Source organism: Musa acuminata, chromosome BXJ2-9 (assembly GCF_036884655.1).
Source record: "Musa acuminata AAA Group cultivar baxijiao chromosome BXJ2-9, Cavendish_Baxijiao_AAA, whole genome shotgun sequence".
Taxonomy (NCBI): domain Eukaryota; kingdom Viridiplantae; phylum Streptophyta; class Magnoliopsida; order Zingiberales; family Musaceae; genus Musa; species Musa acuminata.
Genome location: NC_088346.1, coordinates 14,644,760 through 14,671,988, shown reverse-complemented (window position 1 = coordinate 14,671,988; position 27,229 = coordinate 14,644,760). Strand labels below are relative to the sequence as shown.

General features: G+C 36.3%; 1 protein-coding gene across 1 annotated transcript; it reads right to left on the bottom strand.

Moving 5' to 3' along the window:
- Positions 1-1,681: 1,681 nt before the first annotated feature.
- On the bottom strand, positions 1,682-5,384 carry LOC135623250 (leucine-rich repeat receptor-like serine/threonine-protein kinase RGI4). Its single transcript, XM_065125999.1, has 2 exons — positions 2,376-5,384; positions 1,682-2,269 (listed from the first exon to the last, which is right to left on the bottom strand). Exons 1-2 carry the CDS (start codon positions 5,266-5,268, stop codon positions 1,830-1,832), a joined length of 3,333 nt encoding a protein of 1,110 aa, XP_064982071.1. The 5' UTR covers positions 5,269-5,384; the 3' UTR covers positions 1,682-1,829.
- Between the last annotated feature and the right edge of the window lie 21,845 nt (positions 5,385-27,229).

Sequence of the window (27,229 nt, the reverse complement as noted above, 5' to 3'; positions counted from 1 at the left end):
AGCACTAGCACAATGTTTAAACCTTTAGCATGAAGTTTAATTTTTGACACGTTGACAAGTCCTTCGACTTGACGTCTAATTTTTGATACGTTAGTTTCTTGGTATAATGTCTGACTCTTTTACTCAACAATTGACTCTTTGGTGGTCCGAGTTCATAATCGAAATATTTTTTATATCACTTATCTCAAATACATATTAGTCCAATAAACTCATCAGTTCGTTTTATCATTAAACTTTGAGATTCAATAATCTCTCTCTTTTGATAATAATAACTAAGTGATAATAGGGTTTTAACAAAAACTCTCATGTCTATTTATTATTTTAAAAAATTAAAATAAACTTAAATTCAAATAATTATATATAATTTTAAATGCTTATATTGAATTCAAGTTTAAAGAAATATAATCTTATATGATTCGAAGTTTAAAAATAAATATTCAATCAAATTTTAAATTTTAATCATTATCAATATGTAATATCAATCAAAATATAACTATAAGTTAACCATTTTTATAAATCAAACATGAGTAGTATAATAATAAAAAAATCATAAGATATCATGATTCTCCCTATTTATCCAAAGTTAAAAAAAGTTATAAAAGTTATAAAAGGGCATGAGTTACTACTTCTCCCAATTTGTTATTAATAAAATGAAAAGAGCATATCAATAATCTAATTGTGTAAAAATAATAATTACTTTGATATCATGATACTTGAAGAATCTCAATATTTCTTAATATTGTATCATGAAAGATAAGTTCAAGTTATAGGCACCAAGAAATCAATTGATGATGAGTCTTGATAAGACTCTCTCTATCTATATATTATCTAAAAAATATGTTGAACTTGAATTCAAAATAATATTTTTTGAATGATAATCTTGAATCAAATTCGATTTTGTTGATATTATCATTGCAAACCCAGATATTTACTAGGCATGAGTTATAAAAAAGTTATAAAAGTATTATAACTCTCCTTGTTCAACAAATAAACTAGGCATGAATCACTACTTCTTTTCCCTTGATCATAAAAAAAAAAAAGAATGGAATATACAAGTCTTAAATACAAAAGAGTCATTCAAATTAAATCTCGTAAATATTGAAATACCATGATTCATTTAGATTAATTTTCTTCTTAATCATTAGTAAAATAAAAGAAACATAAGAGAATAAATAATAAAATATATTTAATTATAAATTTGAAAGATTCAGTATGTCAAATTATTCCTTGGTTTAGTAAAAATATCTACTAATTGATATTTTATGTGGTTTAATAAAAAAGATTATTTTAAAATTACTAGAATTATATGCTTTTGAAAAAAATAAATAATGACTTGAATGAAAAACTGAAATATAATTTGTAAGAGTCTAAAAAGGGGTTTCCAAGACGTGTAAGGAACTGCCAGCTTCGTTGCTTCTATCTAAAAGGTTGATTTGAGCTGATGATGTAGAAAGCTTAATGATCCATTAAAAGCCATGACACAAAGAAGACTTTGTTCACGTATATAACAGTGATTCCTCACCTTTTATCTCTACCATGTGGGAAAGTGCATTGGTTGCATCGCTCACGTGATTACATTGCTGGAAAGATGTTCATTCTTTTCTCAGATCTACTGTTGAAGTCACATAATAATTGCACCAACTACAACACAGACAACTCGTACCTCATTTCTCGACACATCCCTGAACAGTGGATTTGGCACACTAACATGTATAGCAGTCATTGCAGCAGGAAAGGAATCCCACAAAACATTACACCATTTTTTTTATGATTGATTTACATATAGTTATGGAAGCTAGCTGTAGAAGAATCAAGTCATTCCAAAATTGTTAGCTAGAGTAATCTGACATTGCAAATGAGCAGTTTGAAGAACCTCGCAACTTCACCTTCCGGGCCGGAGTAGCTGCGGCCGCGCAGCCTGCTGAGTCCTTGGGCTCGTCGTTCACCGGCCGCCTGATCTCCTTCAACATCGCCACCACATCCTTCATCATCGGCCGGTCGTCGGCTCGGGCACTGACGCAGAGGACGGAGATCGCGAGCGCCTGCAGCATTTCTTGTGTTTGATGCTCGGGTAGGCCGCGCAGCCTCGCGTCGAGCAGGTCGACGGCATCACGCTTTCTCTGCAAGTGGTCTCGAACCCACTCGACCAAATGCATTCCGCCGGGCAGCGACGGGTCCAGTGGATGCCTTCCTGTTAGAACTTCAAGCAAGACTACGCCATAGCTGTAGGCATCACTCTTCTCTGTTATCCGTTGCATCGAAGCATACTCTGAACCAAAACAAACACCTTCGTCAATCTAAAATTAATCTATCGAGGTTCCAACTGATGAATCTTTGAAGAAGCGACAAAAGCTAAATCGATAACAGTCATTTACCTGGAGCTATGTATCCGTAGGAACCAGCGATACGAGGCGAAGTCTTAGACCCCAACTTGTGAGCAGTATCATCTCCGCTTAGTACTCTGGCCAGGCCAAAGTCCGCCAAATATGGTTCAAATCTCGGCCCCAGCAACACGTTCATGGCCTTCACATCTCCGTGCAAGATGGCGGGCACACAGTCATGGTGCAGATAGGCGATGGCGTGAGCCAGCCCGATCACGATCTCGTACCTCGACTCCCACTCCACCGGCGCCTTCCCTCTTCGGTGAAGGAATCCGCTCAAGCTCCCGTTCGGCAGGTAATTGTAAAACAACAGTTTGGTGCTCCGGTTGGCCCCCCATCCCAGCAAGCGCACGATGTTCCGGTGCCTTATCGTGCTCAGGGCCGTGATCTCGTTGCGGAACGCCCCCGACTCAGACGACGACCACATCTTCTTGACGGCCAGGGTACCACCGTTCGAAGTTCCGACCTTGTAGACCACCCCGGAGCTTCCGGTCCCGATAACGTTCGCCGACGTCAGGCTCCGGACTACATCGTCCACCGAGAAGTCGAGCTTTTGGTAGAGCGTGATCTCCCAAGTGTCGTCGGCCTCTCCGCTCGGGACAGCACGAGCGCGTAGGAGCAAGTAGGCGGCCGCCAGCAACAGCACGGCGCTGACGCTGATCAGAACCGACATGGCGAGCTTCAGGGCCGAAATGGTTGCTCTGCTCTGTGGTTCTTGCGTCGCGGGGCCCTTGGTGATGAACAGCCCATGGTTGCCTTCAAGAACGGAGAGCGGGAGCTTCCTGAAGAAAGGAGTGTCGGGCACTTCGCCAGAGAACGCGTTGAAGGACACGTTCAACGTGACGAGGTTCTGGAGAGCGGCGAGCACGTGGAGGTTGCCGGAAAGCTCATTGTGGGAAATGTCAAGGCATCCGAGCTTCTCAAGTGCAGAGAACTGGGTTGGGATCTCGCCGGAAAGATGATTGCAGCTGAGATTAAGTGAGATCTCGAGGGCGGGAAGTTGGCCTAGTTCGCCCGGTATCCCGCCGGAGAAGGAGTTATCACCGAGGTCTAGCAGCTGTAGCTTGCTGCATGATGCAAGCTGCGCTGGAATCTGACCAGAGAGCTGATTCCTCCCCATGACGAGCTTCGTCAGCTCCGGAAGTGATCCGATACCGGGGCTTAACGGTCCAGTGAGCCTATTGTCAGAGACGTCGATGAACTGTAGGCTCTTCGGTAACGACTCCGGCAACCGTCCAGTCAGAGCATTGGAGTGGAGGTCGACGAATTCAAGGGAGTCACAACCGGATATTGCCGCCGGAATCGGGCCTGCAAACAGGTTGTTGCTCATGTCAAGAAAATTCAGGTTCCTCAGACCGCCAATCTCCGTCGGAATGGCACCTGCGAGCCGGTTACCGTTCAGCCGGAGCCGGAAAAGATTCGTGCAGTTGCCGATATCAGGTAGCACGAATCCCGACAGTTCGTTCGACAGGAGAAGCAATTTGGTGAGATTCTGCAACCCGAATAGCTCCTTAGGAATCGACCCGGTCAGATTGTTGTAAGAGAGATCGACCGACTGCAGATTCCGGCACTGGGCTAAACTGGCAGGAATGCTCCCGGTCAGCCCGTTCTGCCAAGCATAGAACAGAGTGAGATTCTCCAGCTTCGTGAAATCGATTTGGATCACGCCGGAGAGCTCGTTGTTGTCGATCTCGAGATCAGTCAGCGCCGCGCAGTTCGAGATCTCCTGCGGTATCACGCCCGTCAGCTGATTAGTACTCAGTTGAAGCTGTTGGAGATTTGCTAGGTTCCCGATGCTCCGCGGAATACTCCCGGTGAGAAGATTCATCGACAAGTCGACGAGGACTAGCTGTTTGCATCGGCCGAGCTCTGGCGGGATCGAGCCCACCAAGTTGTTCTGCCATGATAGCAGACTCTGAAGGTTTTGGAGCTTGCCAATCTGGGGAGGAATTGGGCCTGACAGAGAATTCTGATACAGATACAGGTTGGTCAGCTCGGTGCAATTGCCAACCTCATCCGGGATCGTACCAGACAGCAGAGCGGTATAGATTGCTATGGTTTGAAGCCTTTTGAGCAATCCAATTGTAGACGGAAGCTTCCCTGATATGCCGGTTTCTGCGAGGCCTAACATGACCAAGCTGCTGCAGTTTCCAATCTCGGCAGGTAACGAGCCTTTGAGATTTTGATTCCCGCCGGCCCGGAAAACCTCGAGCTTCTGCAATCGTCCGATGCTGGCCGGGATCTCGCCGCTCAGTGAGTTGTCATAAAGAGTCAAGTACGTGAGGCTGGAGAGGTTTCCGATGTTGGCAGGAATGGCACCTTGGAGCGAGTTGGAATTCAGCGCAAGCGACTCGAGTTTGCTTAGCTTGCAGACTTCGGCTGGGATCTCGCCGGAGATTTGGTTTCTGCTGAGGTCGACGAAGGCGAGGTCGTGGTAGTCGCCGAATTCTCTGGGAATTGGGCCGGTGATGTTGGTAGCAGAGAGAATAAGCGTCTCGAGTGACTTGAGAGGTTGAAGATTGGAAGGCAATGGGCCTTGCAGATTGGACGAGTTGATGCTCAGGCCGGTGACTTGCAGTTTGGAGTTGCAGGTGACTCCAAACCATCTGCATGGATTGGGGTCCGAGGACCTCCAAGACTTGAGTGCATCTGTGGAGCTGTTCAGAGTTTGCTTCCATGACAGGAGAGCCAGGCCCTGCTCATCAATGGATAGGCAGCAGAGGAAGAAGGAAGAGCTCGTGGTGAGGAAGAGAATTAGAGAGGTGAAGGTGGTGAGACTAGTGTAGATGGTACGTGTGTGTGAAGGCAACCCCATGTTGGGATTGGAGAGGGGAGGGAGAGAGTGTTGGGATCGTAGAACCATGTTTTGTTTATAGTCGGAAAGCATGAGATCTGGATCCAAAGAACAAGTTAGCTTTTCAAATTTTATATCACTGCTGTTGTTGGTGCTCGTGGGATGGATGCAGATGGGGCATGGCTTTGTTTATGGGACGAGGGGGTGGGTTTTTGGAGCTACGCTGAGGAAGATGTGCAGGGCAATAAGATAGTTATAATGGTGAAGGGAAGCCAAGAGGAAGTCAGGTTTTAGGATAACATGCATCGTTGAGGTTGCTGTCATCTATCCACTTGATGTGTTTGTTTCAACTAGATTTCTTGTCTTATCTAACTCATTGCAACCTTAGATTTACTTTATTAGCTTAAAACGAAACACGGTAACATTTCCTCATATTTATCTCTTACACTTGAGGGTAACCCTCATATTTATCCTAAACGAAACACGGTAACATTAACTCATATTTATCTCTTACACTTGAGGGTAACCTTCATATTTATCCTAAACGAAACACGGTAACCCTCCTCTACTTTTAATCTTTGCCCATTGTCAAATCCACATGACGCCGTGAGAGAGCATAGGGCTTCATCTCCTTTTACCCAAAATTTTGTCCAAATATTTTAATTTCAGACTTTGGCTTCATTAGATCTGAGCTTATGCTCATATTAGTTGTATAAATGCTGGACTTGTTGGTCAAAAGATGATCATAATTGTGATCTATATTCATTGTGGGTTTTAAATAAAGACTGACAGATCGAATGGGGGTTGGACACTGACAGATCACTCGCTACATTATCCCACAGTGTACAGCATAGAGAAGGACGAGTTAAAATGGGGCTGGCTACACATTGTCCAACGTGAAGATCGAATTGCGCTGCTATCGTACACAATCTGCAAAGCGATAAGTAGATTGATTTCACGTCAACCCAGAATTTAAATGTATGCAAATCAAGCGAGTCTTTAACCGTGTGGCCGAACCATTTACTGAAGGTGAGAGTTGGAGGAATGCTTTCGCATGATGAAGAAAGACGATGTTTGGGACACAGATTAGGTGGCACACATGGGGGCGTGTTGTCTGTCTGTCTGTGTAATCAAGATGCAAGCATGATGGGGGAGGAGAATGACTGAAGACCAAAGTAGATCGATCATATGATGGGAGATGAGGAACTCATGCGGTGGTGAAACATTGTTTGTGTTCATTCATTAATCAGAGATTGTACCTTTGCCAAGTTGTAATGCATGTTTCTTTAGTATTCTCCTAGATTTTTCTTTAGCTTTCTGACACAGTCAGTCACTTTAGAACCTCCTCCTCCTCCTCCGGAATTCCCTGCAATCCACTTCTTTTTACGTTAGCAAGTCGTAAGAGAAATTACCAGTCAGTCATTTTTCACTCTTGTTTCTAACAATAAAGAGCTCAATTTCTTGAAATAAGTTTTCATTCAAACCCATTACGAGGCCAAGAAAAGAGGATAATTTTCCTTTTTCTTTAACTTGTTTCCCATCGAGAATTACCAGTCACTGTATGTATATTACAAGTACTTGTTTTTGATAGATTAAAAAAGCAAAAAACTTTTTTTTTCGTTCTTGCAAAATCCCTCCTCAGACTTGGCAATAAAATTTAGACTGCTTTAGGTTTTCTTTATACTGTTTGGCAATGTGGCGAGGTTGCTCGGATGGAATGTCGATGGTAGAGTCAAAAAGGAAGGAAAGAAGGATAAAGGAGAGAAATGGTTTGGCCTCGAAGAACAAAGTGGTTAAAGGGTAAAGTCAATTAATTTAGGAGGAAGAGGCTCGTCAGAGCACATGTAGGGAGGAAGAAGGCTTAGCGTTAGGTAGCTGTTCTTCACATGCCACACACTCGTCAAAGAGCTGCATCTTGACAAAATAGGAACCACATGATGGTTGGTGCCAATGGAACTCTTATTCTTTTGTATGATCGATCCTTTTATCTAAACAATTATTCCACTATCCTTTTTATCGAAAGCTCGGAGGACTGTTTCTTTTTCTTCCAAATTTGATCAGTTTCAAGAATCGTAAACAAAGCCTATTGGCTCAAAACATTTTTTATGCGATGATACTCGTTAAATACTAGGCAAGATTTAGAACGATTCTCACAACCAAGATGATCCGAGTCTTGTGGTAGGTACTTTTAGGATATAAACGTGTTGGATCACATTCTTTGTATATTTCGATTATTGTAATGCATGATTATGAAGCCCGAGCTTCCTTCCACTGCAATTAAATATACTTGGTATTTATATGGATCTGATCCTTAATTTCCTTATAGCATTTTGATCCAAAAACTATTAAGCAAGAACGGTTTGAAGCAGCATCACACTAGTCGGGAGTCATCTATCAGCTCCAGAGTCGCAGCTTTTGGCCTTTTTCTCTGAGCACTAACTAGTCTCTCTTCTTTTTTCCTATCAACTTTGCTAAATGCTAGCTGAATTGTTCAGCACTTTGGATCAAGTTAGGGACCCATATATCTTCCTTCCTTCCTTCCTTCCTTCTCTTTCGGTTTAATCTTTAATTCAGCGTGCACAAATCTGCCTTTCTCTGGTGATGCAGTACTAGAATAATATGAAGTTGCCGGGGCTAACTCCATGGCCATCGATTCATTGTCTCCTACGCACCATGCAAATTGGAATTGCATCATCTTCCCCAATTTCAGGATTTTGTTGTCCTTAACACCCACCTCACCATCTCTCTTTTATGTCAGCAGAGATTAGATATGGAGAGTGGATGGAAGAGTGGGGTACAAAAAGACTTGTAAATCCTATAGATTAGTCAAGCAATTTGGAGGATCCATTAACTTATTATTATGAGCTAACTAATCTTCGTTCGGCCATTACCTGCATAGAAATGCTTGGTGCTCCATAAGCATCCTGATGGCTGGCTACATGGTGGTTGAGCTGATCCAGCGTCCTACTAGATCAATTTACTCATGTCAAATTTTGATGTTGCCGGCCATCGAATAAGGACACTATTAAGATGTTGGATTAGATAGTCGATGCTGAAGATACAGGATTTTTCAGCTTTAATCATTGTGTCTGTGTGTTCGTACACACATGATCGGTAATGAACAACAACATCTCACGGAGACACGAGTCATTTTGAATCAGATAATAATTTGGATGACTGAGATTACTTGCTAGCTCAAAAAAAGTCCTTTATGCAGATGCTTAAAAATAGAGTTGCTCATCGATTATCTATCTAATGCAGATGGTTGGATAAATTGCCTTATTTCAGCGGCTGAAAGAACCTCATAATACACTGACAATAAAGATACTGGCAATGCATATCACTGTCTGGTTTCACAGGGTTCATCATAATGGCAATTCGATGCCTATTTCATGTTAATCAATCTAAATGTAGAACTCAGTCTGGGGATTGATGCATTCATCGATGCTGTCTGTCCCGAAAGGTGACGACAATGTCTGTCGAGAAAGCCTACCAAGCTGGGAAGTCCCAGAAACAAAACAGGGGGCTTCGACGACATAGAGTTATCCTGTTCTAGGCAGATCCAAGTAGACATTTTGACTAGGCAATTAATTCTTTCCCCTGTTTTTTGAGCTATTTAAACATAGATGAAGGCCTAATTGGATCAGACACAGTATTATTCCATGTTTAACTTAACACTCTCAATTTATAGACGAAGGACAAAGGTCACCAAAAGCTTGCCAAGATTTAAAGCACAATAAAACGATTATCATTCTATTATGATGTCCTTTTGCAGCAACACCAAAAAAAAAAAAATCTGATTTTGATGGAAACATTGGAATGTAGCCATAATAAGGAGGCAAAGAGGAAAGCTTGATGTGAAGTAACCATGGCTGTCAGATAGTTTTGGTTTGGATTGCAGATTGATCATTGTAGAAACAATGAAAATAATTTTAAGAAACTACTAAAAGAACAAAAATATGTTTTGCAGAGACCGTATGAGTTCTTAGTTTTTCAGAAACAAAAGGTGCAAGCACAAGTGCTGCTGTCTGACTTCCAGCAATGAACTTCATCAGATACCGACGAAAATTATTAACTTCTTAAACGACTATATTTTCCTTAGATGTGACTGAGAAGTTTCGAGTTTTTTGAGAAATCTTACTTGTTTTTCATTGATTTTGGATTCTTGTTTTCAGAAACAAACGACACATTTATTTCTTTTTTCTTCTTCTTTGACAATAAATCACAGATTGACACCACAGTGACTGCTGCATCATTGAGAAATCCATATTAGGCCCATAGTGTCTGTCGCCCATGTCGAGATAATCTCTAACTTGAAGTATAATATCTCTGTTTGGGTAGGCCGATGAGGATTGTTTAGCTTGAATAGCTGCAGGATCGTTCTAAAAATATCTAATATAGACTCGTATTAAGGTCAGAGAGAGAGAGAGAGAGAGAGAGCTGAACCTTAGGATGGGCATGCATCTAATTCAATTCTCAGGTGAAACAAGGCTTTCTTTGACAGTGTGTCCCCTTGCTTTACAGATGACAGTAAACTAATCTTGACCTTCACGTATCATTAACGGAGTACAGGCAAACCAGCAAGGCAGCGACCGCAGACACGCGTGAAGCTTATGAATCCATCCTTGTTCCACTCCATTATGGATAGTGCCTTCCATCTCCGTCGATGAGACGTGACCTTTCTCATGGTGTTCGATTTGTGGAAGAATCTATGACAACCTCTCACGCTGATATCGTAGAGGGATTGATGGGATAAAATAAATAAATATATATATATATATATATATATATATATATATATATATATATATATATATATATATATATATATATATATATATATATATATATATATATATATATATGTATGTATGTATACGAATAAATAGTCACATAAAACATCAAAACTTATGTTAAAAATTTAGAAAAAATTACAGGCAAGTTAGAGAAATAGATTTACTATAAAAATAATAAACATATAAATCTTGAAGTCTTTTATCCAAAAACTTAAATAATAATTATAAGAAAATAACATAGATATAAGGATTATGTCATCTTGTACATTGCCCTCGTTTTCCTTCCTTTCTATTCTTTTCTTGTTCCTTTGCACTCAACTGTCCTCTTTTTTTTTTCTACTATATCCATCTAGGTTAAAATAAAAAGGGTTTACGTTAAAAGTGAAAATGATTTTTAATGATTTATATGAGTTGTGGGTTATTAAAGCTCACTATGGACTGAATAAATGGGTCATGTGCCCAACAACCTCCCCTTTCAATCTATAAAGGATGTTGTCTCATGACTCCACAATATGAAGTCATGTCAATCAGTTGTCGGTGCACTTCTTACCTTTCTTTCGGTAAGGTCTTTGTTAATATGTCTGTCTTATTATCATCTATATGAATTTTCTGAAGTTATAACTGCTTCACTTCAAATACATTTCGAATTTAATAGTATCTGATATCTATATGTTTTGATTTAGAATGAAAAATTAGTTTCTTATACAAATGGATGGCACATTAGTTGTCACAATCTATTACATAATTTTTTTGTTTCAACTTCAATTATTATAAGAATTCTTTCATCTATAATATTTCTTTATAAATATTTATAGTAGTTACTTTCTAAGTTAATTACTGGTTCATTTACTCTAAAGTTAAGTACTTTTCGAGATTGATTTTCAACGAACGAATATTTTACAAAATCGATGATTTTTTTTACTGCATTAATTCACCCTCCGCCCTCTTAGTGTCGCTCTTGATCATAACATGGATTCTCCTATATCATCTAGGGACTACGACATAGTGGCTTAGTACGTTCATAATCGATGAATCAAGTGAATTATTATTGAGATAATAATTTATTAAGCTAGAAGGAGTTTTGATAGGTATGACTCATGACCAACTCGATATTGGACCTAAAGGGTCACACACGTATGGTAGATATTACGACGAGTAGAGTTTTAGATATGATATATTTGTCGGAGCCCATATTTTATTGGATATCCATTAAGCCCATGAATTATTGGATTCTATAGATGAGATTCAATAAGAGCAAATAAGATATTATTATGTAGAGACTCACTAATCTAATAAGCTTGGGTAATTGGATGGAGATCTAATGCCCAATATGATAGGATTCATTAGGGTTAAGTTAACAAAGGGTCTCTATAAATAGGAGGGAATTAAAGAGTCATAAACCGAGTTCTTTTTAGCTGCCACCTCTTATTCTCCTCTTTCCCTCTCCTCCTCGGTAGCTCTTTCTTGATTGCGTAGTGCATGCTGTGAGGAGAATTGTGTAGTGATTTGAGGAGTGTCTTCGCAGCCCTTGTCATATGGATTATTGCTAGAGAGGAGGACAATTGACCTCCTTCATCTTCTCCTATAGATTTATAGGATTTCATAAATATATGATCTTCATAGGTAATACAATCTCTTATGTATACGTGAGTTTTTGGTTTTATAGATTTTTACGCATCAATCTTTGCACGATGATAAGAAACCTTTTTTCTATGAGAAATCTATGGTTTTTATTTCTATTCTTCTGCTGCGCATGTAATATCACCCCAGATTTCCTAATAGATGCACCAAATCATACATGTGGTTCTTTATAGAGCATCCATTTTTTCTTGTATAGCAACTAACTACTTCTTTTTCTACTTATTTTCAACTGCTTTCTAATAACTCTTTGGTTCACCTGCATTAATAAGTATTATATAATCATCTGTAAAGTATCCTTTGGAAGGTTAACGTTGTCTAGAAGATCTTCTCAATTGAGGTTTTGTGGGAAGTTTCTCCCCATCTTCTTCTTGCTCAATATATCCTACAATATTTTAACATCAGCCTCTACACCATCTTCGTACACATCTCTCCCATCACCCTGATGTATTGGAGGAGTAACTAAGTCATAATATGCTAATCCTTCTATAGAAGTCTTGGCTAGCGCCTCCTTCAAATCCTCAAGAGTTTGATCATCAAAGAAGACCACATCTCTACTTCTAAATACCTTTTACTTTTTTGAATCTCAAAGCTTATAACTGAACTAATCATGTATTTAGCTAAGAAAAATATATTTCTATGTCTTACCATATAGCCTATACCTCTAAATATTTGAAACGTATAAAAATACATGATAAATAAATACTCTTAAGTGTTTGTAGGAGATATCTTTCCCTAACCATATATGCTCTACAACATCACCATCTAGAGTTATATAGGGTGACAAATTAATCACATCAACTACAGTCCTCAAAGCCTCATCCCAAAACTTTTTGGGTAGCTTGGCTTGTGAAAGTATACATCTAATTTTTTCCATGATGGTGCGATTCATCCTCTTCGTAATTACATTATGTTGAGGTATATCAGGAATCATCATCTTATATTGGATGCTATGTGATTTGTAATAATCATCAAATAATCCTGTGTACTTATCACCATTATCTGATCTTATATATTTAAATGATCTTTTTGCCTACATTTCAACTTTGGCATGAAACTTTTTGAAAATATTAATAATATGATCTTTGGTCTTCAAAATATAGGACTAAACTTTCTTAGAAAAGTTATCTATAAAAGTGATAATAAAATATATCAGTGATATTAGGAATATTAATAGATTCACTATCCGTTTTTATCCTCAAAGGTATGTATTTTTTTAAACAAAGCAAAACTAGCGAAGGAAATTATATGTTATTTGCTAGTTAAATAATCGATATAAGAGTTCAAATATGTACCTTTGAAGTCTGACAAGATTTCTCTTTTAGAAAAACTTATAGCCCTTTCTCGCTCATATGTCCTACTCGCATATGCCATAACTCCATGCTAAAGTCTTTCTCTGTAGCATTCAATTGTTCACCACAAGCTTTGGCCTGCAACCTATATAAAGTGTGATATTTCTTCCCACTAGCTACAATAAGAGGACCCTTAATGAGCTTTCATTACCCTTTATGAAATCTGCTATTAAATTCTTTATCATCTAGTCTTCCAATTGAAATTAAATTCAGCCTCAAGTCAACAACATATCTCATATCTTTAAGCACTACCTTGCAATTAAGATTGGTTTGTATTTGGATATAACCTATGCCGATGATATATAGCATGTTATAGTTATCCATCTTAATAACACCAAAATTTTCAGACCTATAAGGTAATAAAGAACTCCGTCTATAGTGTAGCATAGTAAGAAGCATCTATGTCAATCACTCACTCGAGATTCTGATATACACAAGAAAAAATATCATCATAATGAGACAAAATCAAATAATCACCACCATATATTATAGTTATGGTATTCTCTTTTGACTCTATAGGCTCTACTTTTTTTTTTCTTACTCTTCTTATATTGCTTGTATTGATTCTTGTAATATCCTTTCTCATAATAATTGTAACAAACAATACATTTTCTTGATCTTAAATTGCTTCTATTCATGTGTAAACTACTTCTATCATTAGATTTTTGATATTCCTATATTCTCTAAGACAAATGCTTGTGAATTAATTTGAGTTGTTGTTGAATTTTTTTTCCTTAACTCCTCATTTAATAAACTACTTGTTACTTGGCTTATGGTGATAATACCGCCTGACACAAAATTGCTAAGGGAAACCACTAGTATCTCCTAACTTTTTGACAATGAACTAAAAAGTAACAATGCCTGCAACTCATCATCCAGAGATATTTTCATAGATTATAACTAGTTAGTGATACTCTACATTTCATTCAAATGCTCAACAATAAAAAAGTCCTCTTTATATTTCAGGTTCATATGTTTTCTTCTCAAGAAAGTCTTGTTACCAACTAATTTTCTCTCACAAAGTTCTTCTAACTTTTTTCAAAGAGAGTATACAGAACTTTCGGTAGAAACATAGCGAAAGACACTATCATTGAGCCACTGTTGAAGAAACCCGATCATTTTTCGGTCTAACTTCTTCCACCATTATTTGCCATAGTTGTGAGCTTTGTACTATCTCTTTACAAAGGTCCATACAAATCCTTGTAATATAAGAGGTCTTCCATTCTTAGTTTCCATATCATCCAATTGTTTCTGTTCAAGCTAACCATGCGAGAAATATTACTGACCTCCATATTCAAATATAAAAATTAAATATCATTGAAACTCTGCTCTGATATCAATTGATGGGATAAATAAATAAATATATATATAAATTATATATATATATATATATATATATATATATATATATATATATATATATATATATATATATATATATATATAAAAGAACAAATACGAGTAGGCCAAACACATAGTAGAAAAATTAAACAGAAATTATAATCACATAAAACATTAAGATTTATGTGGAAAACCCCTCTAACATAAGGGGAAAAAATTACGAGATAAACTAAAGAAGCGGATCCACTATAAAAATAATGAACATATAAATCTCAAAGTATCTTGTCCAAAAACCGAGCAACAATTATAAGAGAATAATAAGAATACAAGAATTAGTCACCATATATGTTACCCTCGCCTTCTTCCCTTCTCTTCTTCTCTTGTTCCTTTGCTTTCAACTATCGCTACTATGATTTCTCCCAGCCATATCCACTATAACCTACAAACCCTTTTTTCCTACCCTAACTGCTACATGTCTAGGTTAAAAAAAAATTTAAGGTTAATAAAGAAAATAATTTTTAATAATTGATATAGGCTGTGAGTTATTAAGACCCACTATAGGCTAAATAAATGAGCCATGTGCCCACTAGGGATAACCTCCATGCAAGCCAATAATACATTGTACCATGTATATTAAGTTTTATTTTTACTAGGTTATTGTACCATGACCTCCATGCCAGCCAATAATACATCCTAGATTTTTATTTTTTTTAAGATCATATCTTTCCCCACATTCATTACTTTATTTATAATTTATAAATATTTTTTATAATTTATTTATTTATCAAATCATAAGTGAAAAAATAAACATAGTGATGTCAACTTAATGAATCATCCAAGTGGCTCTACATAACAGTAGAGGAATGTCCGCTTTTCATTGAAATCCAATTTAGTACTAGTGGGAGGTTGCTTTGAAAATAAAAAATAAAGAAAATTAAGCAATGTTGAATAGGAACCCCAAAAGTTAACTCAAAATGAATACATGATAAAAAAAAAATAATCATCTTATTGGTATATATCAAATACTCGAACGAGTACTCCCTCAATAGTGGATAGAGATGCTTTATCCTATGGGATGAGTTTGTATTCTCTCTGTTAGTCATAAGTGCCCAACAAGCCAATCACGTGAGTGATGACACGTGTGACTTGACACAGAATCTTTTTGCTTATTATATTTTAACATTTATCACTTTATATTGACTATTGCATATATACATGTATATATTGTGATATCCTTGGATCTATGCAATGGGAATCGGATCGTGATGAGATTATGATAATGAGATCGATTTATCTTTAAACACATATTCTAAATAATCCTGGTCATAGGTTACTCGAGAGGGACATCGAGATAACCGGACAGACTCGTGTGCTGTATACCCGTCTATATGATGGATGCAATTGGTCTCATAGCTGCTCATGTGGGGATACTAGGGATATAATATAGGTGCTCATTGGAGAATGAGTTCACTGATTGATCCGCTTATATAATGCTGGATGGTTGATGATGCCTTATTGTCAGACATTGATTTCGTAGTCCTGGTGGTGTATTTGGTCCTTAGACTTGAGACACCAAGGATATCCTATATGAGTGCTCCATTGTTTAATACCAGACTTATAGGTTTGGATGTCCCAGATCTAGTTCACCCAGTCATTGGGAGTGGTAGTCGACCTTACGAGGGCTATTGAGTGTCGATAGAGGATCATCCACTCTCAGCGTCATGAGAGGAATATCCCATATATTCTTGCTCAAATAAATCCCTGGCTAGGGTCATTCGGATTGAGAGAGAAAGAGTTCTCCGGGAGAATTCGATTAGAGCGAGACTCGAGTAGAAACCATATGAGTCTGACAACACCAAACCCAGTATACGGTGTCTAGGATATTGATGGATGAGGGACTATATGTACACAATAACTAAGGACAGACAGGTCCAATGGATTGGATTCCCTCGTCTAGGGACTACGACGTAGTGGCATAGTACGTCTATAGTCGATGAGTCGAGTGAATTATTATGGAGATAATAATTCACTGAGCCAAAAGGAGTTCTGATAGGTATGACTCATGGCCAGCTCGATATTGGGCCTAGAGGGTCACACACAAATAGTAGGCATTGCGATGAGTAGAGGTTCGGATATGAGATATCTGTCGGAACCCCTATCTTATTGGATATTAAATAAGCCCTTGAATTATTACATTCTATGGATGAGATCCAATAAGAGCCCATAAGAGATTATTGGATAGAGATCCCATAATATAAGAGGCTTGGGTAGTTGGATGGAGATCCAATACCCAATAGGGGAGGATCTATTAGGGTTAAGTTAATAGGAGACCTCTATAAATAGGAGGGATTCAGTGGTTCATAGGCTAGAGTCTTTGCTTGCTTCTCCTATTCTCCTCCCCCTTTCCACCTTAGAGCAGGCTAGAGTCTTTGCTTGCTTCTCTTATTCTCCTCCCCCTCTCCACCTCAGAGCAGGTCTGGAGTTTTGAGGAGTGTCGTCATAGCTTTGCTATGTGGATCACCGCTAGAGAGGAGGACGCTTGACCTCCTTCACCCTCTCCTAGAGATCTGCAAGGATTCAAGGATATATGATTTCCCTAGGTAACAAAATCTACTCTATATGTAGTTTTAAGTTTTATAGATTTTTATGCATCAATCTTCGCACGACGATAAACATCTTTTTGGGAATAGGGGATTTTATTTTTCGTTCTTCTGTTGTACATGTGATGTCGCCCCCAAGATTTTCCAACACTCCCAATAACGGATGGAGGCAAACTCATATCGTACTCTCAACAACGGATGGAGTGGTATCCCTTACCTACCAAAGTGGGGACACGTTCCTCCCAATAGCGGATGAAGGCAAACTCATATCGTACTCCCAACAATGGATGGAGTGGTATCCCTTACCTGCCAAAGTGGGGACACGTTCCTCCCAATAGCGGATGGAGGAACTATCCAACCGACACGTTTGACGGCCCGCTAATCTCCGAAGAGAATCGCCTTATCTGCCCTCAATAGGGAAATAACATAATCTCACACTGGTCTTATCTCTATTAGGATAAAATAACACATTTAAAACATCTCTTTCAAATGTCATCAATATCAAATAATACAAATTAGCCCTCAATTGACTTAGAACCCTAGTTCAATCGATTCCATTTAAACTCAATTTACTAGAACCTAACTAAACTGATATATAATCCTCATTTAATTAGTTTGGAAACACCCTAGACTAGTATAATTTGGACTAGATTATGTTCAATTTAGTTTAAACCGATTTGAATATGTTAAACCAATTTGGAATCACCTTGAATTGATTTAGATTAACTAAGTATGGTTTAATTCAATTATCGTTTGGACTTAAATCCAACAATTACATAATATTGGATTAGACTAGGCCGACTCATATACTAGTCATGTGCACGACACATAACTGTACATGCACCACAACATGTTAAGCCAACCTAGGCCCATGGATTGGTCATATGCATCGCACATGACTACCCATGTTGAGTTGGCTGAGTTAGCTTGCGAGCTAGGGCTTGACCCACGGGTTAGGCTTGGCCTATGTGTAATTAAATCAAATAGTTAAATTAGGAATCAATTTTTATTTCCTTACTTACCATTATAATTTAAGAAATATTAATCTTATTTCCTTGTTTGTTATTACTAATTATGAAATGACTATTAAGCATTCTAAATAGGGTGATATCATATTTGTTGGTATATTAAATATAAATAATTTTATATTAAATAAATATAAAAATTAAAATAAATTTCCTTTAATGGAGGCTCACCTTCTCCTATTTATTGGGAGGGATTTCTCTCCTTCATTCCTCACCTAGCTGAGCCCAATAATAGGAGGAACGAGGAGTTATACCCTATTGACGAGAGATAGGCTTCCCTATATTTCTTAAAGTTAAAATTTTTTATTTTGATTACTTAAATGTTAAAATTTTTATAGTTTGAAAATATTTATCATTCATTTTAATATCAAAATATTTATTGTTGGATTAAGATATATTATCTGAAGTTTTTAAGGGATTAATACACTGTTGTTTTATGTATTGAATACATGATATTTGATTCTTCATATTTGGATTAGGAATGTTATTTCCTCATATTATAGTTTACATTTTAATCTTATATGGATTAAAATATAATGAGAGTAGTTCAAAAAAAATATTTCTTAATTCTTTAATTATTAAAATTTTTATTGTTAGATTATAATATATTATCTAAAAAATTTTATTCATGTTAAGATTTCAAATTTTATTATTTGATTAGATCATGTTAAAATTATTCATATCATATGTATTGAAAATATAATTTCTATTGAAAATATGATTTCTAATTCTTATTAAATTTAGAATATTATTTCCTTATATTGAAGTTTATCTTTCAATCTTATTTTTTAATTTTTTGTTATGCATTATTATTATTGAATATATGTTGTCGTAATTCAATATTAATGAAATTAGATAGGCATAGGGTTAGAACAACCCGCAAACTACGCCCAACCCATAGGTTAGACTACAACCCATTGATTAGGCCCAACTCATAGGCTAGGCCTAACCCACGGGTCAGGCACAAGCCCGTAAGCTAACCCAGCCTAGCCCAATATGGGCAATCATATGTGACGCATATGACCAGTCCATGGGCTTAGGTTAGCCCAACCTATTGTGGTGCATGCATAGTTATGTGTAGTGCACATGACCAGTATATAAGTCGGCCTAGTCTAATCCAATATTATGTAATTATTAGATTTGAGCCCAAACGTTGATTGAACTAAACCTTGGTTAATCTAGATCAATTTAGGGTGATTCCGAATTGGTTTCACTTATTCAAGTTAGTTTAACCTAAATTGAACCTAATCTAGCCTAAATTTTACTAGTCTAGGGTAGTTCCAAACTAGTTAAACGAGGATTAGAGAATGGTTCAGTTAGGTTCTAGTAAATCGAGTTTAATTAGATCGATTGAACTAGGGTTTAAGTCAATTGGTGGCTAATTTATATTATTTGATATTAATGATATTTAAAAGAGATATTTTAAATATATTATTTCATCCCGATATAGACAGGACCCGTGTGAGATTATGTTATTTCTATTAGGACCGAGTTAGCACTAAGAGGGGGGGTGAATTAGTGCTTATAAAAAATTACGTCGGTTTGAAATTTCATATGATAAAAATCGATTTTGGAAATATGTTCACTTGAAAACATGTTCATAAGCATAATAAGCATAGTAAAAGTAGTAAGTAATCAGTTTGCAATATAAATGATAATTATAAAGTAAATGCAAATTAGATTTTATAGTGGTTTGGTCATCGTGACCTACATCCACTCCTGATTCCTCTTCACTCGAGGCCACTGGTTTCCACTAACGGTCTTCCTTCAATGGGTGAAGACTAACTACTCTCTTACAACTCTTTCTCCTTTTCACAGGTTTAGGAGACAACCTTTACAAGCCTCACACCTCTCTTGATTGATCTAAAAACTAGAAAGCAAGGAGGAGGAGGAGAACACTTAGTAATTTTATAACATAAAATAACAACCTCTTTCTACTCTAATTCATGCTTCCTCGAATAGTTAGAGTATTTATAAACCCCAAATGACTTCAAAATTGGAGCAAAAAAAGGCCTCATCTCGAGTTTTCGGGGTACTAGCGATACCACCACTTGTGTTGGATGGTACTACCCCCTATAGCACTGACACTGGGTGGTATCACCGCTTGACACAATCTGGGAGATTGTGTTTGGGCGGTACTACCGCCTAACACTCGGGTGGTACCATTATGTGACACTTAGGCGGTACCACCACTTAGTCTGGCGGTACTATCGCTTGACATAGTCTTGGAAACTATCTTGGAGACTAAGTCTCTGGCGGTGCCACCGCCTGACCCAACTTTTGGGTCACTAAATGGGCCTTTCGCTTCGCCCAAAACAACCCTAATTCAAGCCTAGTTGGCCCCTAATTGAGTTAGCCTAATTATATTCTAAACCAACCCAATTAGAACTAAAACTATTTTAATCTAGACAATTATTATAAAGCACTAATCATATGTTGTCTGACATATCATTGGTTCATCCGACACTTTGTCTGACCCTTCAGTGCATCGTCATCTCCTTTAGCATATTATCCAATCGGCATATTGTCTTATCGCAACATCTGATATCCTTAACACAATGTCCAATCTTCTTGGCCCGATGCCCAACTTCATGGTATGAAGCCTTCTGCTGACACGTCGACCGATCCTCCAACCCAACGTCCAATCTCCTAACATGTTCCACATCGACCCAATATTGATTCTTCCTGCTTTAATTATCTCTTCATGATAAAAGCTAGTCCTACATCACTCAAAACATAGATTAGATCATAAACTCTATCAATTGGTTTCATCATCAAAATCCAAGATTCAATAAGCTCCCCCTTTTTTATGATGATAAGCAATTGATAACGAAGTTTAAACCAAACTCCCCCTATCAATATGTCATATCAATAGAACCTTTAAATTCAAAAAATCATGTAATGTTTGAAATATAAAAGTACATCATACCATGCATGATTCAACTCATTATCATATCTTCTCCCCCTTTGTCATCAACAAAAAGGAGAAGGGCATCTAGCAAAGTTTTGAGAAATGCAATTTTTACAACATATAAGCTAGTAATAATTTTGAGATGTGCAAGTTAACAATTCTTTGTTTCTTAAGATGGGCAAGATAGTACTTTTGCTTCTCTTGAGTTTGCAAGCTAGCAAACTCTTTCTTCTCTTTGCAATGTGCAAGCTAGCAATCTTTCTCCCCCTTTGTCATTATCAAAAAGAAGGGAAGAATACAATAGTATAATTGTTCTTCTTTGTTTTTTACATCAATGATTCAATTGAGATATACAAATCATAAATACAAGGCAATTGTATATAATAAAATTCAAGTCATAAACATCAAGAAGTCAAGTGACATATCATAGTTAATTTGAAAACATCTCTTCTTTAGTTAAAAGAAAAATCTTGATTTTTAGAAAAACTCAAGTTATAAAAGTTGAGAAATCAAGTACATGATCCAAAAAATGTATAAGAAAAATTTATGCATTTGAGAGATTTAACATGCCTAAGTTTAACATTCAAACTAGCAATTGTAGTTTTCTTGATATGCTAGTAATTTTCTTTCTCCCCTTATGTCATTGTCAGAAAGAAGAGAATGTTACAATAGTGAAAAACTTTTTCCTTTATATCATTTTTCAAATCATCACATAAAAAATATATATATAAATTAACTTGGTAATGAGATATATAATTCATGAATACAAATTTCAAGTTCTGAATATCAAGAGACAAATTATGATTCTTTTGGATAAATCAAATAGTGAAAAGAAGAATCATATTAAACAATCTTGATTCATTAGAATCTCAAGTTATAATTATCAAAGAATCAAAATCATGATTTGGATAAAACTTCTCTATTGTAAAAAGCAAAAAGAATCATAATAGAAACAAATAAAATATCTCGATTCATGCATAAGAAATCTCAAGTTGTCAAGATCATGATTTATATACTAAAGAAAAATCTCAAGTTATAATTCAAAAAATCATAATTCATAAAAAATATCTTCTCTTAAATAATACAAGAACACATAATAAGAGATCTTGATTCATAAAAGATTTTAAGTTATAAGTCTGAGGAATCAAAATCATGATATAGGTAAAAACTAATTCATATTCAAATAATCAAAATCATCAAAATCACTTTCAAGATATTCAAAATGACATAAATAGATTTTTAATCTCTTAGGATCACTTGTTGAAAAATTTAATAACATTTTAGGGATAGAGTCATTTTCAAAAAAAATAATGCATTCCTTTATGTGATTGATTTCATACAAGTAAGCCATTGTTTTCTAAGCCAAAACCATTCCTCAACGGCGTTTAAACTTGAAAAATAAGATTTATCACAAAAATCATCCGGATCAAAAGTGTAACACATAATTTCAAAACATAAGATTTCAAATCATCATTACTTCAAATCCTCGTGCATAATATAAAATCATCAATATCAAACCTTTTAACATTTTCATTACACTATTATATCATTACATCATTAAAACATCAACCATGATTTCATTAAATATAAAAAAATTTCAATCAAAATTATTTTTTATATTATAGTAATATATTTTTCTTTTTAAATGTATCTAACTTTTCATGCTTAGTGCTAATAGTTAACATGTAATTGTCATGCTCAACTTTTTTAATTTTTTACAAAATCACTAGAAAGAGAAGCATGATTTTTTTAATATTTTTTATTTTTTACTAACTAATTTAAAAGTAACTCATGAAAAGTATCAAGTAATTTTATAGTAAAGTAAAGAGGTTTTGGGTGAGTCATTTACCTCATCGTTGAGAGCCACTAAGGCATAGTTCACAACTTTGTTTTTATTGGTTTGCTCCTCATCTTCGTATACACTCGTTTCGTCCAAAGTCACATTGAGTGCTTTATTCTTCTTTGACAATTTCTTCTTTTTAAGTTTGTTTTTATTCTTTGAATTTTATTTTAAGAACTTTTTAAGCTTTATTGTTAAGAGTTCAAAGTCATCATCACTTGAACTTTCGCTCGAGTAGTCTTCATTTATTTGAAATGCTAAATCCTTCATATTCTTTGGAAGGTTGTTCTTATGTTCATCAAGTTCATCATGTCCCTAGTACGTCATTTCATAGGTTATTAATGACTCATTAAGTTCTTCAAGAGCAAGGTTGTTTAGGTCATTTGCTTCTTGTATTGTTGTCACTTTTAGATCACAACTCTTTAGAAGAGATCTTAATATCTTGTTAACGAGTTTAAAATTAAAAAAAACTTTTACCAAGTGCTTTTAGACCATTGATGACATCTGTAAAACATGTGTACATGTCTCTAATGATTTCGCTTGATTTCATACGAAATAATTCAAAATCATACATAAAAAAATTAACTTTAGAATCTTTAACCCTACTTGTGCCTTCGTGTGTGGTTTCAAGAGTATGCAAAATGTCATGTGCAGTTTTACAAGTTGAAATACGATTAAACTCGTTTATATCCAAAGTGCAAAATAAAGCATTCATAGCTTTCGTATTTAAAGAAAATATTTTTTTTTCTCAAAGTCATTTTATTAATTCATAGGTTTAGAGGAGGTTTGAAAACCAAGTTCAACAATATTCCATAAATCAAAGTTCAAAGAAAGTAAGAAAACTCTCATCCGAGTTTTTCAATAAGCATAGTATGTCCCATTGAACATAAGAGGACGAGTGATAGAAAAACTCTCTTGAAAGCAGAAAAAAGTCATCTCTCTTGGGTGTTAATCCAATTAAGAAAAAATTAACTCTGATATCAACTATTAGGATCAAGTCAACACTAAGAGAGGGGGGTGAATTAGTGTTTACGAAAAATTACGTTGGTTTGAAACTTCATACGATGAAAATTAATTTCGGAAAGATGTTAACTTAAAACACGTCCGTAATCATAATAAGCGTAGTGAAAGCAGTAAGTAATCAGTTTAAAATATAAATTATAAGCATAAAGTAAATTCAAGCCAGATTTTATTGTGGTTCGATCATCGTGACCTATATTAACTCTCGATTCCTCTTTACTTGAGGCCATTGGCTTCCACTATCGGTCTTTCTTCAATATGCGAAGATTAACTACCCTCTTACAACTCTTTCTCCTTTCCACAGGTATAGGAGACAACCCTTACAAGCCTCACACCTCTCTTAAATGATCTTGAAACTAGAAAGCAAGGAGGAGGACACTTAGCAATTTTACAACCCAGAATAACAACCCCTTTCTACTCTAATTCATGCTTCATCTAAGCAAGAATAACTAGAGTATTTATAGACCCCAAATGACTTGAAAAATAAAGTAAAAAAATGTCTCATCCTGGATTTTTGGGGTACTAGTAATACCACCACTTGTGTAGGCAGTACTACTGCCTACAACACTAACACTAGGCGGTACCATGGCCCAGTCTAACGGTACCACCGCCTAACATAATCTGGGAGACTATGTCTGGGCGGTACCACCACCTGACACTAGATGGTATCATCGCCCAATCTGATGGTACTACCGCCTAACATAGTCTCGGAGATTGTGTCTTGGAGACTAAGCCTTTGGCGGTGCCACCACTTGACCAAACTTTTGGATCACTGAATGAATGGGCCTTCCACTTGGCCTAAAACAAACTCAATTTAGGCCCAATTAACTCCTAATTGAGTTGGCCTAATTACATTCTAAACCAACCCAATTATAACTAAAACTACTTTGATCTAAACAATTATTGTAAAACATTAATCACATGTTGTCCGACATGTCATTTGTTCATTCGGTGCTTCATTCGACCCTTTAGCACATCGTCCTCTCCTTCGGCATATTGCATAATCAATATGTTGTCTTCTCACAACATCTAATTTCCTTATTGCAATGTTCGATCTTCTTGGCCCGATGCCAGAACTCATGGCACGAAGCCTTATGCCGAAATGTCAATTGATCCTCCAACACGAAGTCCAATCTTTTGACATGTTCCACTTCGACCCAACATTGATTCTTCCTACTTTAATTGTCTCTTCATGATCGAAGCTAGTCCTATGTCACTTAAAACGTAGATTAGATTATAAACTTTATCAATTAGTTTCATCATCAAAATATGATATTCAATAATTTCCCTACCAAGGGCAAGTAGGGTGATTCCCTTCGCGGATTAGAGGGCCGTTAAACATGACAATTGGACGGTTCCTCCATCTGCTGTTCGGAAGAATATACCCCACTTTAGCGGGTGAAGGACACCACTCCATCCGCTATTATGAGTGCGATATGAGTTTGCCTCCATCCGCTATTGGGAGAACACAAACTCATCCTATGGGATAAAGCATCTCCATCCACTGTTGGGGGAGTGCTCCTTCGGGTATTTGATATACGCTAATGGGATGATTGATTTTTTATCATGTATTCATTTTGAGTTACTTTTAGGGTTTTTACTCAACGTTGCTGAATTTTTTTTATTTTTTATTTTCAAAACAACCCCCCTCTAGTACTAAATCAGATTCCAATAGAGAGCGGACCTTCCTCTCTCGCTAGGTAGAGCCACTTGGACGATTCTTGGAGTTAACATCACTATATTTACTTTTCTACTTATGATTTGATGAATTGATGAATTATAATAAATATTTATAAATGATGAATAAAGTGATGCTTATCTACTTGGCTTTGAATATATGGAAAGATATGATAAAAAAAAGAAAAATCCAGCATATGACATTTTTTTATGGTATTAGAGTATGATCTAGGGCTTATAGGTGTTTAAGTCCCTTAATTGACTTTGACCAATTATTATCTTTAACCTATTATAGGAGTAATGGAGCCAATTCCAAAGAATAGTGGTTATATCACTTGGGGTGCTCATGGTCGCAATACTACTAGTCTACGCACTCGAAGAGGTGTTCGAGCAAACAATAACTTAGAAGTTCCACGCATTGTAGAGCAAACCTAGTCTTCACGTATACCTGCCACTGATTATGTGCTAGCTTTTTCGACTTCACAGAATCCACCTCATGCCCCAACACTCGTCAATGCTTCAAATGATGTACACAGAGTGCTCAATACTATTAGAGGATACTTTGAGTGTCAGGAGGAGCGAGATGGAGTTTCATAGGATAGAAATAATATCTTGGATCACTTTAAGAGATTGAGACCATTGATTTTTTGAGGGAAAACCAAATCTAATCTTTGCTCAACATTGGATTTGTCAAGTGGAAAAGACATTCGAAGTTATCGGAGTGTAGGAAAAATCGAAAAAGTATATTTTGCTTCTTTTATTTTGGAAAGGAAGATAGAGACTTAGTGGACCTAAAAAAAGAAGATGTTAGAGGTTGAAGGTAATGTAGTGACTTGGGAGTAGTTTAAGGATACATTTTATGAGTAGTTCTTTCTTGGTTCAGTTCCCTTTGAGAAGTAATAAAAGTTCCTTAGCATCTACTAAGGAAGTAGAACCATAATGGAATATGATCATTATTTCACTGAACTGACCCAATTCTCTCCACATATTACTTTTAATAAAAATCAAAGAGCTCGTCATTTTGAGAGGGGACTTCGATAATCAATTAGAAAGTTCATTGCAGTATTGATTTTACCAACATATGCTAAAGTATTAAATTAAGCTATGGTGGTAGAGAAATTGGATAATAAACTGCAACAAGCAAATGATCGAAAGCAGTCTTTTAGTATTGCACTATTTGCATATGGGGGATCACACTCTAGACCCTCAAAGAAAGGCAAGGGCAAATATTTTGGGCATCAACAAGCAAAAACTCATAGTAATAAGTTATCATAAGATGCTACTTCTATGGAAAGACGGATCATGTTTTCACCTCATGCCCCATGGGATAACATGTATGCCTTTATTATCAATAATCGGGGCACATGTCAAAGGATTGCTCTCGGAAGCAAAATCAATATCAAACTCTACCCTAAATAGTTGGACAACAACAATTAAGATCCAAAGAGGGAGGTCAAGCGAGAGTATACATTGACCCACCAAGATACTGAAGTCTCGAGATTTATTATTAAAGGTATCATCACACTCTATGGTATGCCTGCATCTATACTTATAGATTCTAGTTCTACACATTCTTTTATATCACCCTATTTTGCTATTAAACTGCATAGGAATTGTGAAACAATAAGTAATGCATTAATGATAATAACACAAGTTGAAAACTCTTTGATAGTTGATCAGATATATAGAAATTGTATTATTACTATTGAAAGTCACGAATTGCTAGTAGATCTTATTCTACTAGAAATAATATTCTAAATTCAATATATAAAATATATATAATTTGCTTGTTTAATGGCAGTACAAGTAAATCTTCAGAAAAAATATCTGAAAAATCCTATACAATAGGGATGT

Excerpts from the sequence above, each read along its gene's own strand:
- LOC135623250 (XM_065125999.1), bottom strand. The coding sequence starts at position 5,268 with ATGCTTTCCGACTATAAACAAAACATGGTTCTACGATCCCAACACTCT. Across the intron at positions 2,270-2,375 it reads CTACGGATACATAGCTCCAG|AGTATGCTTCGATGCAACGG; the intron begins GTAAATGACTGT and ends GTTTTGGTTCAG.